Source organism: Carcharhinus amblyrhynchos, chromosome 15 (genome assembly GCF_965287045.1).
Source record: "Carcharhinus amblyrhynchos chromosome 15, sCarAmb.v2.hapA, whole genome shotgun sequence".
NCBI classification, from domain to species: Eukaryota; Metazoa; Chordata; class Chondrichthyes; order Carcharhiniformes; family Carcharhinidae; genus Carcharhinus; species Carcharhinus amblyrhynchos.
In genome coordinates, this window is record NC_137338.1 from 16,377,479 (window position 1) to 16,393,025 (window position 15,547).

At 41.7% G+C, this 15,547-nt stretch overlaps 1 protein-coding gene across 1 annotated transcript in view; it reads left to right on the top strand.

The window, feature by feature from the left end:
• LOC145353514 (transmembrane protease serine 7-like) overlaps positions 1–15,547 on the top strand; it is a 128,776-nt gene that overhangs the window by 16,334 nt on the left and 96,895 nt on the right. The window contains exons 7-10 of the mRNA XM_080204323.1: positions 1,590–1,723; positions 5,853–5,965; positions 13,114–13,220; positions 14,223–14,359. Coding sequence (XP_080060449.1) covers positions 1,590–1,723; positions 5,853–5,965; positions 13,114–13,220; positions 14,223–14,359 — 491 coding nt within the window. The remainder of the gene's footprint in view (positions 1–1,589; positions 1,724–5,852; positions 5,966–13,113; positions 13,221–14,222; positions 14,360–15,547) is intronic.

Here is a 15,547-nt window from a genome sequence, read left to right on the forward strand (position 1 = left end):
TGCTGAGCAGGTTAACTCTGCATCTGCCCTTTGTCTGAGCACAGCTGGGTTTGTAAAATGGATAACCAATGGCTATCACTGCTCTATTCTTTTCACAGTTTGATTTAAAGGCTTGGGTTAATGTTCCTGTTTAACAGTGACCTCAGCCCTTTAAAAGGCATCTGTTGCCTCCTACAAGTATTGCACCAGATATTCCATCTCCCTTTCAGCAGACTCCCAACAGGAATCCTAATCCAAAGAAAGTTTCTTTTCTATGCTTAAGTAGGATTAACATTGGAAGATCTGATGGGATTAGCTACGTGCTGTCATATGAATGCAACAAATTATAGCAATTTACATTTTGCTGGGAATGCTGAACAATGTCCCAGGAAGTTCAGAAAGAAAATTATAGGTGAGCAGCTTGCAGGAGAAAGTTAAGAGACGTGAATGAAGGATTTGTCAAAAGGATGGGATTGTGGGAGGCTTTTAAAATGAGAGATGCAGAGCTTCAAGGAAGGGGTGTTTCAGAAGGGAGGGCTGAGTTATGTGGAGTCTTTACCACCAGTGGAGAGGGAATGCAAAGATGGCCAAAGTCCATCCATTTACCTTTACTTGTGGTGATATGGTCTGGGCGGCAGAAAAGAAAATGCGGTTGCCTTCCCTAACAGGGAACCTGGTGAATCAATTCTACTATCCCAGCAAACACGTGGCCCAAGCTGCTGACTACAGAATCCTCAACATCAACTTGGAGGGGGAGTAAATGGAAAGGAGGTTGCCAAGATCGGGTGAGAAAAGCTTATGAAGAGATTTGTTAGTGATATGAGGATTTTACATTCAGTAATGTAGTTTAATGAGTATCAGAGATGAGCGAATGAAACAGTGTGAGTCAGGTTGTGGTGGCTGAGTGTTAACAATTTGGAGTTCATGTTCTGGGGGAGGTTGGAAGGCCAAAGAGGAGTACATTTGAACAATGATGCGATGAAGTATTTGGCCAAAATTGGGGTGGAGTTGAGGGAGAGGTGGGTGATGTTGCCAAAATGGAATTAAAAGCTATTGGTGATGAATACTATTTATACTCTTTGCTGCAGAAGGCTGTGGAGGCCAAGTCATTGAGTGTCTTTAAAACAGAGATAGGTTTGTGATTAATAAGGGGATCAGGGGTTACGGGGAAAAGGCAGGAGAATGGGGCATGAGAAAAATATCAGCCATGATTGAATGGCGGAGCAGACTTGATGGAACAATGGCCTAATTCTGGTCCTATGTCATATGATGTTATACAATCACAGCAATAGAAAATTATACTTCTGATTTTTCTTTCATTGTAGTTCTTTGACTGACACTACAGTGAATGACACAATGTAGACGTCATAATTCCATCTCAGTTTTGTAGTCATGTGAAAGATGTACATAATCCTTATGCAGGAAACACATTTTGCACAATGGATTTTAGCTTGCAATTGAGGTACAATAGTATGAAATCGATGTATTTACTATACTGTTTTACATTACAATCCTCCTATCTGACAGGAATCTCTAAAACAGGAGCAATGACTGATGTAACAATATCTTATTTAAGTCATTAATAAGTTGAAATTTATTATTAATTTCAGAGTCTGCGAACCCTTTGCTTCTTTCCCAGTTTCCTTCGTATCTACTGGCAATGGCATGTTTCTGTCATTCAAATCCCTCAGAGTGCGTGGAATAAAAGAAATAAATGGCTACTTTGAAGCTATTCCTAAAGAAAGTAAGCTTTGCCACATGTTTGCATTGCAGCTTTGATCCAGTTTATTTAAGCCCTGTCCTCTTTGTCTAGTTCATTAATCAACGACATAAAATTAACCCTATTTTAATGCAAAGATGATAATTTCATTCATGGTACATCTCTAGTGAGATCCATGTAATCATTTACAGTTCTATAATACTGCAGGGCACCTTGCTGCCAAATTCATTTTTCTCGTACAGTTTCCAGTATGGTTAGTTATTTATGTAAAAAGGTTGTGATAATTCTAAGGTAAATTGATTATTAATGCACTGTTTAGTTAAGTTAATTTGACCCGAACAGATTATAGTCATTTGTCTTCCAACTTAACACAAAACTGACATTTGTGCAAGTTTGCCCAATGTTGTTTGCTGATGCATGAGCAGAACTTCTTAAATTCAATTAAAAAATATATTTTTATAGCCACTCAAAGGAGCGGGAGATGAGGGAAAGAACCTGAGAATAAGAGGGCAGGGACACAGGACCTCATTATTAATACGTTGCTTTCATATGTTACTAAAAAGTATGCCTGGTTTAAATAAGTGCAAATTCAGCACTTAAAGCTTGAGCGATCGAACAGAGCTAACAAAGCAAAGATTTCAATTTCTATAATTTGCCAGAAGGGTGTATTGGAAAATTGAAATGGGAAATTGAAACGGGAAACTATTGAATCCAGGGCATGTTACGTTAGTTAATCAAAAGAAAAGCACTTGATGCAATTTTGAATATCTTCAAGTTAACATCAGATTTGATTGCTCAGTGCTTGTTTTTGTTTACCAAGAGAGTTCTTATTGTCAGATTTGCTGTGAGATAACTAATGCTGCTGCACCCAGGCCACGTGTAATTCTGTTTTGCCCATTGGATTTTCCTGCTATTTCATCACTTAACCCAGGATCAATTTGGAAGAGGATGACAGAGCAAAACCAGATCCAAAAGAGTAAAGTCCTGCTTATCCCTGTGAATATACTGACCATTACACAAACTAGGCATATGTGTAACTTCTAATGAAGTATGTATAAGATACATCAGAATACATATATACCCGTTGATTTTCTTATCCTTCTGTTGTCTATGGTACTAATGGCTTTCTGAGAGAATGATTGGAATTTAGTCTAGAACACTGTACTCATAGAAGAAATACTCATAGAATCCTACAATGCAGAAAGAGGCCATTCGATCCATTAAGTCAGCACTGACCATAATCCCATCCAAACCCTATTTCCATTACCCCATGCATTTACCCTAGCTAGGTCACCCTGACACTAAGGGGCAATGTAGCATGGCCAATCCACCTTATGGGAAACTGGAGCACCTGGAGGAAACCCACACAGTCATGGGGAGGATGTGCAAACTCCACAATGACTCAAGCCAGGAATCAAACCCAGGTCCGTGGCACTGTGCTGCCCACTGGTTAAAGAACCACTTTGTCTTGCCACAGATCCAGTGCTATTTCAGTCCAAATTGGCATTTACTTGGATAACTTCAGGTGTCACATTTGATTGAGTGGAAATTCTGCCCCTGGAAATTGTCAGCAAATCAGAACTCAGTAGCTCTCCGGTAGTGACAACACTTCTGGGAGTGGTGGCTGATGATAACACAGCAACATTCAGCAGGGATCATCACTGGATTCCTGGAGAGAGGCAAGTGGGGCAGGGTGGAGTCACGGGCAAGAAGGTGGTTAAGGGTGTTAAATGGAAAGGGAGATGTATGACATTCAGTGGTACCCCTACCCCATCAAAGTCAGATACTTTTATTGGGCACCAAGTGCTTGTGAGCGAAGGGCCACCCAGATATACTGCTGGCAACACCAATGAGGTTTGTTGGGAGGGGTGGAGGGGAGGGGGTGCTTTGGACACTAATGGGCAATTTAGCATGACTGATCAACCTAACCTGCACATCTTTGGTCTATGGGAGGAAATGGGAGCACCTGGAGAAAACCCACACAGACACAGGGAGAATGTGTAAACTCCACACAGACATTGACCTGAGGCCGGAATTGAACCAGACACCCTGCTACTGTGAGGCAGCAGTGCTAACCACTGTACCACCGTGCCACTGAGTCTGCACGTTCTCCCTGTACCTGCATGGGTTTCCTCCGGATGCTCCAGTTTCCTCCCACAGTCCAAAGATGTGCAGGTTAGGTTCATTGGCCATGCCAAATTGACCTACAATCAGGGGGATTTGTAGGTTAAATGTATGCAGTTGTAGGAATAGGGCATGGGTGGGATTGTGGCTGGTACAGACTCGACGGCCCCAATGGCCTCCTTCTGTACTGTAGGGATTCTATGATTCACACAGACAGTTACCCAAGTTGGAATTGAACCGGATCCCTGGAGCTGTGAGGCAGCTGAGCTAGCCACCACGCCGGAGACCTGTGCTAATCCAGCTAACTGCTGAGTCCCTATTTAATCCTGTTGAGCTAATTGGTTTTACATAATGAACCCAATTGCCTTCTTGTTGCCAGCAGGTGTGTTTCCTGCAAAAGGCCTTTCAAGTCCATCAGTAAATGCAAGATACCTTGCCTGTCTGATCCATCCAGCTCGTCCTCCACCTTGTCTACTCCTTTCAATTCCACCAAGTACCTTAAAATAAATTGAAACATGATAAAAATCTGTTTGTTTTGACACCGATCAGCTTCTTTTGGTGTCAGTTTGGCCAAGTGGCAGCACTTTGGTTTGAGTCAGAAGACATGAACTTAAGGCCAATTTCAGGGGTGATATTTAATGAAATACAGGAACATAGGAATTAGGAGCAAAAGTAGGCAAATTCAGCTCGTTGAGCCTGCTCCACCAATCAATTAGATCATGGCTGATTTTCTCCTGTTTCAATTTCCCCTTCCTACCTGTTCTCCATATCCCCTATCCCTTTTTAAAAAATTAAAAATGTATCTATCTCCTTCTTCAAACCATTCAACGATTCAGACTCTAGCGCGGAGACAATGGGTAATGAGGACCAGTGAGAGTTCTGCACTGCCTCTTTTAGGGCACTTAGCAGGACAGTGGCAGGTCTTCCTTAGGACCAAGGACCCCAGTGCAGAGGTCCTGCCTGCTGAGAGCAGCCAGCCAGAGACCAGAATCTCTGTTGGCTAGCAACTCCATTGGTGAGATGGTGGCTGTAGTCAGTACAACATCCACCCAAAGCCTAGGATCAAAGCTGGACTTTAGACTACAAGATGATGGGTTGACAGTGAGAGGGGATTTGGCTGCATAGGCATGGGATGGGTCTTAGTGCTCCTCCCCTCTTTCTGATGTCATGTCCCTCAGGCAGTGAGTGCAATTGAATGAGAGAGTCCTTGGGAGCTTGCACAGGTTTGCTCGTTATGTTCCCTGCATGGGTCAATGCCAGTGGTGGTGGGACGAGGCCTGTAGTTAGGCATTAATAGTGATGAGGTGATTCTACCAGATTTCTGTTTGCCAGAAGGTGGGAAGGTGACAGGTTCCCTACCTGCCACCAAATTTACCTCAGGCTGGCATTAAAGTCAAACAGGACTTGAGCAGAACCTAGTTACACTTCGGTGTAGTACTGAGACAGGTGAAGGGGGTAGAGGAAATGATGCATCATTGGAAATATCAGAAGTGAACTAGTTAAGTAACAGTTGATCTTTCTTTCCCTGCCATTCTTTTCTGCATTGACTTGGAAAATAGTGTCTAATCAAGTAAAAGCAACAATAAGGTTAGGAAACGAATCTTCAAAGAGAGATTCAACTATAATTCTGTGAACTTCAGGGGAAAGGAACTCACAAGCTCTTAAAGACTGGCTGCTGATTTACTACCAGCCCATTTTGCACTGCTAATGTAGACCAGTTTCACCCCCTCATCTTTCCAATAAATTGGTAAACTGAGACTCTGTCTGTTTGTTCAGGTGGACATAAAAGGGCCACGGTGCTAAGTGAAAAAGGCCCTAGCCAACATTCTTCTGTCTGTCAACAACACTTTAAAAAAACAAATTAACAAACAGCTATGAATAATCCTGCAAAGTTGCTTGAGCTATTTTGGTCTGAAATCAAATTGCCTGGACACCAAGATGAAAGATTCTATGAGAACTTAAGTTAAATGTGGGAGGCAGATAATAATATGAAATAAAGCTTAAAATTGTTTTATTTATATTTGCTTAGGACTTGAAAGCACCATAATTTCAACAGATGGGACGAGATTGGAAGGCAATATCACCAGTCCATATTACCCAAGTTATTATCCTCTAAAATGCAGTCGTACCTGGACATTTAAGGTATTAAATAGTTGATATTAATATTACACAGTCAAATGTATATTTGGAAAATTTGTGATGTTGGCAAAAGTGAACTTGTTGGATTTTTTTCATTTGATTAATTATTGTCACATGTATTAACATACATGAAAAGTATTGGTCCTTATGCGCTATGCAGACAAAACATATTGTTCATAAAGAAGGAAACGAGAGAGTGCAGAATGTAGTGTTATAATTATAGCTAGGGTGTAGAGAAAAATCAACTTAATGCAAGGTGACAGCAGCAGGGAAGAAGCTGTTCTTGAGTCAGTTGGTACGTGACCTCAGACTTTTCTATCTTTTTCCTGGTGGAAGAAGGCGGAAGAGAGAATGTCCAGGGTGCATGGGGTCTTTAATTATGCTGGCTGCTTTGCCGAGGCAGTAGGAAGTGTTGACAAAGTTAATGGATGAGAGGCTGGTTTGTTTGGTGGATTGGGCTGCATTCATGACCTTTTGTAGTTCCTTGTGATCTTGGGCAGAGCAGGAGCCATATCAAGCTGTGATGCAACCAGAAAGAATGCTTTGTATAGTGCAAGTGTAAAAGTTGGTGAGAGTCGTAGCTGACATGCCAAATTTCCTTAGTCTTCTGAGAAAATAGAGGCGTTGGTGGGCTTTCTTAACTATACTGTTGTAGGTTAATTAATGGGAAAATTAAAAATCAATGTATTGATTGCCAATATATACAAATATTCTGTTCAATTTGTTACAAAGTACCATTTACTGGTCGCATAATTGATTAGTATTCTTTTCACACTTTGATTATTGGAGGTAGTCAACTTATTAAAGTACAACACTACATGAAAATAATGAAATTTTGCACTGTTCACCTTCTAACTGTAACAATAATTTTGAAATTGTCCTGCTCTTAAAGGGAATGTTTCAAGGGAATACAGCATTCCGCCTTACAACTCTGTTTAAATAGAAATCATACAGGAATGTCAATGGTGGTTATGGAGAAAGCCATAATTTTTAGTAAGGTATCTTAAAAAGAAAATTGTAAATGTGTGAAAAATACTTCAAATAACTTTCCACAATACTATGGGAGTAAAATGGACCTAACATAAAAGTAAAAAGTTACCCAGACATTAGGAGATTTCTGAAGCAATTAAAACAAAAAAATTATGTAAATAATTATATTTTAGATGTTCGGTTTGTCTTTTATCTATACTACTTGTTCTCTCATCTTTTCTATTCACTATCATCAATTTTCTATTGACTTAAGCTCATTTTTGAATATTTCTAATGCAGCACTTTTTATTCTCGATCAATTTCTAGTTTTAGAAATAAATTTCAAATTCTTTATTTTTAATTCATGGATTCCCAAATCCTGCGAATGCAGAAGAGATTTACTAAGATGTTGGGTGGAATCTTCCTCTCTCGCCAGTGGCAGGATTCGAGACAGGCAGAGGCCTGAGATTTGGCATGTCAAACATTCGGTTTCTGGAAGTTGGGAAATTAGTTTGGAATCTTGTCTCCTGTCTTTCATGGCAGGTTAAAGGCGAGTTGAGTATCCCACTGAGCAACATCAGGAACCAAGGCACAAGGGGGAGTGGGGAAAGGTGGGATGGAATGATTTAAAGGTGCGATCAGTGGAGTCGACAGTGGGGTCCTGGGGAGAGATCTTGGGTTACTGATGATAAGAGGGAATACTGACAGTTAATGAAGATGGGGAAGTTGGTGGGTGGTGGGGGAGGGCAAAATGTGGTGGAGCAGTTTTGTTAGGAGATGTGTGCCATTTCAGGGCCTGTTCTCCAAGGCAGAACCAGCCTTAATATGGAGACTCTAATGGGCTTTCATATTGGAGTTACGACGTCAGACATAAGGCAGATCGACTCCTTCACGTTCCACCTCAATCGGTTGACAGCTTTTGGCAGTTCTACCTGACCTCCCCCCACATCTCTCTTCACATCCTCAGCACCTGTCCCAGAGCCCATGGAAGAGGCTAGCCATCTGACGGACGTATTTACTAGGGCTTGGTCTCTAGGGGTCCTCTGAGTGCCAGAGACTTTGGCTCTCACTGCTTCCGCTTGCTGCGGACATGTGCCGATGAGGTGACCATCAGAGAGAGACCCCGAGCCTCTGCTAGATCTATGACCCACTGATGTGTGTGTCTCTGTGCTACTGGAAGGTGCAGGTGAATACAGTAATGGCTCTACATATGAGAAACATCTTCTTCTTCCTTTGAATTGGCCAGGAGACAGAAGTTTTCTTCTGTTGAGGATTCTGGCTTTCACTCATTTCTGACATGGAGAAAAGAGAGCCTAGGCCTATACTGGCTCAAACATTCTAAACATCAATCCCAGTTATTGTCTGCATGTTGTCTCTGTATAACGGATGTTTCCTCACCTGGTTGTTGGGGAGATGGACCTCGCCTTCTGTGCTGGTATGGGCTGTGAACTCGCCTACCAGCTCTGCAGAATGCCACTTAAATTGGATGAGATTCCTCAGCTCTGCCATTCCACCTCCTATCTCCTCCCTTTCCCTCCTATTGAGGGCTATCTTCTCCTGCACAAAGATTGTATGTGAACACTGTGGATGAAAGGGGCTGGTAATTCTATGGAGTTTAACTCACCTCCTGACTCCCCAGAGCCCATCCACCATCTACAAGGCACATGTCAGGCGTATGATGGAATATTCTCCCTTTGTCTGAATGAGTGCAGCTACAACAACATCAAGGAGCTCAACACTATCCAGGACAAAGCAGCCCACTTGATTGGCACCAAATGCATCACCTTTAACATTCATTCTCTCAATCACCAATGCAATGGCAGCAATTTGTACCGTCTACAAGATGCACCGCTGCAACTCACCAATGTTCCTTTGACAGCATCTTCTAAACTTGCGACTTCTACCACCTGAAGGGACAAGGGCAGCAGATACATGGCTATACCACCACCTGCAAGTTTCCCTCCAAGCCACACATCATCCGTCCCTTCACTGTTGCTGGGTCACAGTCCTGGAACCTTCTTTCTATTAGCATACACTATATGGACTGTGGCGGTTTAAGAAGGCAGCTCACTGCCACCTTCTCAAGGAGAATTAGGGATGGACACTGGCCTGGCCAGTGACATCAATGTCCCATGAAAAAAAGCATAATAATGAGTGCTAATGTCCCATCTATTGACATTGTGTGACATTCCTAGGGTCTCTAACACTGAGACTTACAGGAATGTGAGTTTGCAGTGTGTAGAAGTTGGACTTGCTCTAACAGAATAGATGGTATCTTTTATCTGTTTCCTACACTGCAGGGAGGTCCTCCTTTAAACCCTAGGAGTGGCGACCCCCCCTGGTGACTTCCTCCCAGGCAGTCATATTCAGGCAGAAGTATCAACCTCAGAAAGAGGACCTCCCATCTTTCCTGGACAGTGCTGGAGAAGTATCCCCATGGAGACACTGCTGAGCAGTGGGGTTGGAGGTTACTGCCTTCTCCTTGACATTCTTTCCCAGAATTAGTGATCCTGGCCTGTAGTGAATAATGCCCAGATATGGTGCTGGAGTAAGCCACTTCCTGCTGCCCCGCCTTGAAATTCAACGTGATCCTCATGGGTGCCTAATTAATGAGCTGAACACGACAAGATTGGTCATGCTCACCTATCTTGTTCTCCTGCCAGTCTGACTTCCACTCACTCCACTAGGCTATGGGTGGGATTCTCTGGCCTCCCAGCCATGTGTTTCTGAGATGAGGGGCTAGGTTCATAGGCTTGCGGGAAGGGCTAAAAGGAGGGGGATGTCATTGGGTGGGGAAGGGGTACCATCAATGAGCCCTGGAGAGCTACAAAGCAGGATCCCCCATTTTTGCTGGACAATAGCTCACATAGCTGCTAGGTTTCCTGCATTTCCCATTACCATGGGAAAAATACCAGTAATGGCAGGATGAGGGCATCAATAGACCAAGGGGTTCATAAGCAATTCAATGACTTCAAACAGGCCAGGGAAGATGGGTAATTAGTGGGAAGGCTTTCCGTGGAATTTATGTGCCTCCTGCCTTCAAAACCTCTGACAGGATACGTACAATCCAACTCTTTGTCACTCAAATGATAATGATGAATAGATCTGATGCAGGTATACAAAATTGTAAGAGGATTGAAAAAGGGCAAGACTCCTAACTAGGGGGTCTTGCAATCTTCTGAGGTCTCACCCTGTGCTTTGGTGTGAAAACAATCTATGGGTGCAATTTCCAATTTATGGGAAAAATCTTTACTAACCCATGAAGCAATAGTAAATAGTTACAACACCAGTTGGTAAGATCCCCGTGCAGAGTTCATTCCTGGGTGGTCAGTCTGCCAAATAAATTTTTCTAGCGACCGACCAAGTCTCACTTTCTGGTCGCAGCCCCAATTTCGTTGAGAGCTTTGGCTTTTCATCTCTTTCTAAAGCTGGTCTCTCAGCACATAAAGTAATGTCTTAATCGGAGTCATCCAACTGGATTATCAATCTTAGTTTAGTCAGACAAAGACAATCTACATACTGTCAGCAGCTGTTGTCTCCTGGTACCTACCAGTAATGGATGTGATTTCTATAATTTGGAAAGCCATTCACACATACCTAACAGGCCATTCATTGTCTGTTTCTGTAATCAGGGTGTCTGGTGGTTAGTCACTCCCCAGGAGCATGTTTAGACATGTCTGTGTATTTTTTATATATATATCTCCTTGTCCACTCTTTATTTTAGGTTCCATGTAAGCCTCAGTGCTGAGATCTTTGGTCAGAAATCTTCATCCGATGCTTTCCGCATTCCATGTTCTTCCCACTTGGTTCTGAGCTCAGGTCCACCTCACAATATTTTAACGCAAGTACAATGATAATACATATTTAAAAGAAACAAAGGAAGTTCATTGCAGCAATACAGAAATACACAAAATATCAAAATGCCTTACAAAACGAAGAATGACTTGCATTTCAGGACTTAGGACATCCCAAAATGTTTTTGGGACAATTAGGCACTTTTGTAGTGTAGTTACAGCTCCGAGTAAATCCAGGAAAAACATTTCCATTTGTCATTGAATTGGCAATTAGAGGGTAAAGTGTTAAGATAATAATCAAAAGAATAAAAGCCAATATTAGATTTTATTTACACACACAGGGTTGTTTGGACATGGGATTTAAACATGGACAAAATTGTCCATACTCTGCACCATAGAACCACATAAAAATTGCAGCAGAGAGGAAAGCCATTCAGCTCTTTTGTCCATACCAGCCCAAGGACACCCAGGTGCTCTTTCTAATTATACCTTCCTGCACTCGTCCCACAGTACTGTAGTTTACAGTACCTAAGGTGCAAATCCAGGTACTTTTTAAATTAGTTTAGGGTCTGTGCTTCCAGCACCAATTCAATAGTGTATCAAACTCTGAGAAAACTCTGGCATTCACACATAGGCTGCTAAATGTGGAAGTCTGGAAGTCCCTGAATAGTGAAGCTCATAAATGTGGCATCCCACTCCCTCAAAATAAAATCTATTTATTCCTTACAACATTTATTTCTGATATTTCAGCTTCTATCTTAATTCCATTTAGCTCTTTCAGACAAACAACACTAACATGAAGGACCAAATGGTTCTCCTCTTTGCTCTGAAATGCTGTGATTCTATTTGCCAGTTAGATCCAGATGATAAAACTGGACTCAACTCCAAAGGCAAATGTTGTTTTCAGTTCTGAAAATCAGCAATGTTGTTCACCAAATGTGGCCATAGTTCACCTCTCCTGAGGGGCAACCTGTGTAAAGGTAGAGGGTGGCTCCTTCACTGCTTGAAAGTATATTTATTAATTTTCAGAGAAGTTCCCACAGGACTTTTTTGTACGATTTTGAAGTCAAGGCAGCATGGTGGCACAGTGGTCAGCACTGCTGCCTCACAGCGCCAGGGACCTGGGTTCAATTCCTAGCTTGGGTCACTCTCTGAGTGGAGTTTGCATGTTCTCCCCATGTCAGCATGGGTTTCCTCCAAGTGCTCCAGTTTCCTTCCACAGCTTGAAAGATGTGCTGATTAGGTGCATTGACCTGAACAGGCGCCAAAGTGCAGCAACCAGGGGAATTTCACAGTAAGTTCATTGCCGTGTTAATGTAAGCCTTCCTTGTGACTAATAAATAAACTTTAGATTTGAGTGATCAGTGAGCCACCCTCTCTGGAACTTATAATTTGGAGGTTGAAAATGAAAAGGAAAGATAAAATAAATATAAATTAGAAAGAGGTTCTAGTATCCTGAAAGTTACTTTGACGAACAATCGTGTTGTTTGTTCATTAAATGTCCTAGCCTTCTGTTGGATTAGCATTGAAATTTCAGATTCTATTATCTGACTTGAACAGTAGAGTGAAAAATCAAGATTTCTACGAGAGTAGGGGAGGCGAGAAACACAGTAAGGGTTACTTTTCTCACCATTAATGATGATGTAGAGATGCCGGCGTTGGACTGGAATGGTCACAGTAAGAAGTCTCACAACACCAGGTTAAAGTCCAACAGGTTTATTTGGAATCACAAGCTTTCAGAGCACTGTTCCTTCATTAGGTGAGTGACTCACCTGGTGACCCATTGACTCACCTGGTGACCCATTGACTCACCTGATGAAGGAGCAGCTCTCCAAAAGTTCATGATACCAAATAAACCTGTTGGATTTTAACCTGGTGTTGTGAGACTTCTTACTCTCCTCACCATTAATGACCCACTTGCAGGAATAACAACCGGACTCTTTCTCACTGAGGAAATTCATGGAATCTATTTCCATTTGATTTTTGCTTTTAAGCCATTGTTTTTCATTTTCTTGTGGTTTTGGGGCCCTCCCACATTGCACAGGTTCAACGTGAGTCTTCAGAGGCCTCCAGACAGATCTGGCTGTCATTGCAGTTAATTGGAAAATGTATAATCATGTTTTGACTGGATCACTAGATGGACTATTCAATTCTTAGAATTTTCCACTGGAGAAAGTGATGGGATTTAGGGTGTTGGTGGGAGGAAAATATTTCAGCCTAAGCCTGATAGCAAATAATGATTATAGGTTTGAGTAACCTGTGAGCCTGCCTCTCCTGAAAGTGGAGGTTTAAAATTAAAAGAAAAGATAAAACAAACAAATAAAAATTTAAAAAAGGTTCCTATATCCCAGAAGTTACTTTGATGAACAATTGTGCTGTGTTTATCAGATGTCCAAGCCTTCTTTTGGATTAGCATTGAAATTTTATAATTACACGGTGAAGGAAAAGGGATTGGAAAGATGTGATCACGGCTGGTGGAAAATAAATGAAAAAATGTAAGTAGAATTTTTTATTATTTCTTATATTGCATTTCTGTAAAAGAGTTGCCATTTAATGTATTTTACTTTGGCTTTTTCCATTGCCATTTATTATGTGGTGATAACTCATGAGCAAAAAGCATTAAATTGTTCTAAGAAATACATTATGAAGCCACCTGGTAGAAGGACATTTGCTTGCCTAATGATGATGATATAGATGTCTTGAATTTGGAAGAACAGGTTACTTAGGGATTAGAAGCAGAAATAGGCAATTTAGCCCTTCAAGCCTGCTCCGCCATTCAATTAGGTCATGGCTGATCTCTCCCTGGTCTCAAATCCATCTTCCTACCAGTTCCCTATATCCCTTTATCCATTTTTTAAAATCAGAAATATATCTATCTTCTTCTTGAAACTGGTAATGATTCAGACTCCACCACGCTATGGGGCAGCCAGTTCCACAAATTCGCCATCCCCTGAGAGAAAAAGTTCCTCCTCATCTTAGTTTTAAGTTGTAGTGGGTCCACGATCGTTGGCAGCAGGTAAACCTACAGTAGCTAAAATCAGAATGAGACAAAATCATCTCCGACGCGTTCACATTGTAATGGTAGAGTGGACAATAGGTAGAGCATAAACACGGCATATGTTTGTGGGCCAAAAACAGAAAATGCTGGAAAACTGCTTTTACTGTATATTTGTGAGTCTTTTATTTAATGAATTAAAAAGAACTTCCCTGCTTCAAAATCAAAAATTGTGTATTTTGAATAAAGTGAATTAAGGCATTTTCCTTGTTCAGGCTGTCAAAATTAGCTTCACAATATAGATTCGCCCAATTCAGGTGACAACAGACTCTCTTGTTCAAACAGCCTGAACAAGGTACTGAATAAATACGTATTATTTCAAGGAAAAGTTATTATTAAAACATGTTTTTCTAAGTCTGAGATCCAGCTCCAATATGCATCAGAATGTTGAAAACTATTGATGTGTTTAATATTATCACTGCATGATATTCTTTTTATTTAGGTACTGTGGTTATCAAATAGATCATCAGACGGTGTTCCACATAGCTAATTTCCTGGTCAATATCATGTTCCAGTGCAGTGGAAAACAATCAGACAAAGCATTTCTAGCAGAGTACAGCAGTTACAACATCAGCCAGCGTAAGGATCTTTGTGTTCATTATTTTAAATGCATTTGCGCAGTTCTTGCAACTATAGAATAACTGAATGGTCGCTCACTGTATCTGACTGAGCAAAGCTAAGCATGTCAGGAACTGCAAACAGGGCAGCACAGTACAATAAAAATTAGGGTTCTATTTAACCCAATGGCCATATATTACATAAGAACATAAGAACATAAGAACATAAGAAATAGGAGCAGGAGTATGCCATCTAGCCCTTCGAGCCTGCCCCGCCATTCAATAAGATCATGGCTGATCTGTTGTGGCTCAGTTCCACTTTCCCGCCCTCTCCCCATAACCCTTAATCCCCTCTCTTATCAAGAACCCATCAACCTGCTTCTTAAAAATATTTAGCGAGGCAGCCTCCACCACTTCAACGGGCAGAGAATTCCAGAGATTCACCACCCTTTGAGTGAAGAAGTTCCTCCTCAACTCCGTTCTAAACCGCCTCCCCTTTATCTTGAGGCTGTGCCCCCTAGTCCTACTGTCTTTTTTGAGCGGGAAGAGTCTCTCCACCTCTATCCTATCCATCCCATTCATCATCTTATACGTCTCAATGAGATCTCCCCTCATTCTTCTAAACTCTAACGAGTACAAGCCTAGTTTATTCAGCCTCTCCTCATAGCTCAATCCCCTCAACTCCGGTATCAGCCTAGTAAACCTCCTCTGCACTCCCTCCAGGGCCAAAATATCCTTGCGCAGGTGCGGCGCCCAAAACTGCACACAGTACTCATTGGGGCACTGTATCACTTCGATATCAGCCTAGTAAACCTCCTCTGCACTCCCTCCAGGGCCAAAATATCCTTGCGCAGGTGCGGCGCCCAAAACTGCACACAGTACTCATTGGGGCACTGTATCACTTCGACTTTTCTATGACATTTGCAAGTTACTTTTTACCATTATTGTTTAGATTTCCAAATGGAGTGTTTCTTGTTATCAGTGAGGAGGGAAAACTGAAATGGGATATTGCTAGCCTTGTATCTGACTGACCAATCACAGAATGACATTGGAGTGGTTTATATGATTATCTTTTGCACATTGTGGCTACTGTGAAAGAAAGAAGGAAGCCAGAGGCAGAAACGAAATGGAGATTTTAATTGCAGTGATGCCTGTTAGAATGTAACTGGTGACAACTTTGTATTGGGTGTTATGTGAACAATGGTAACAA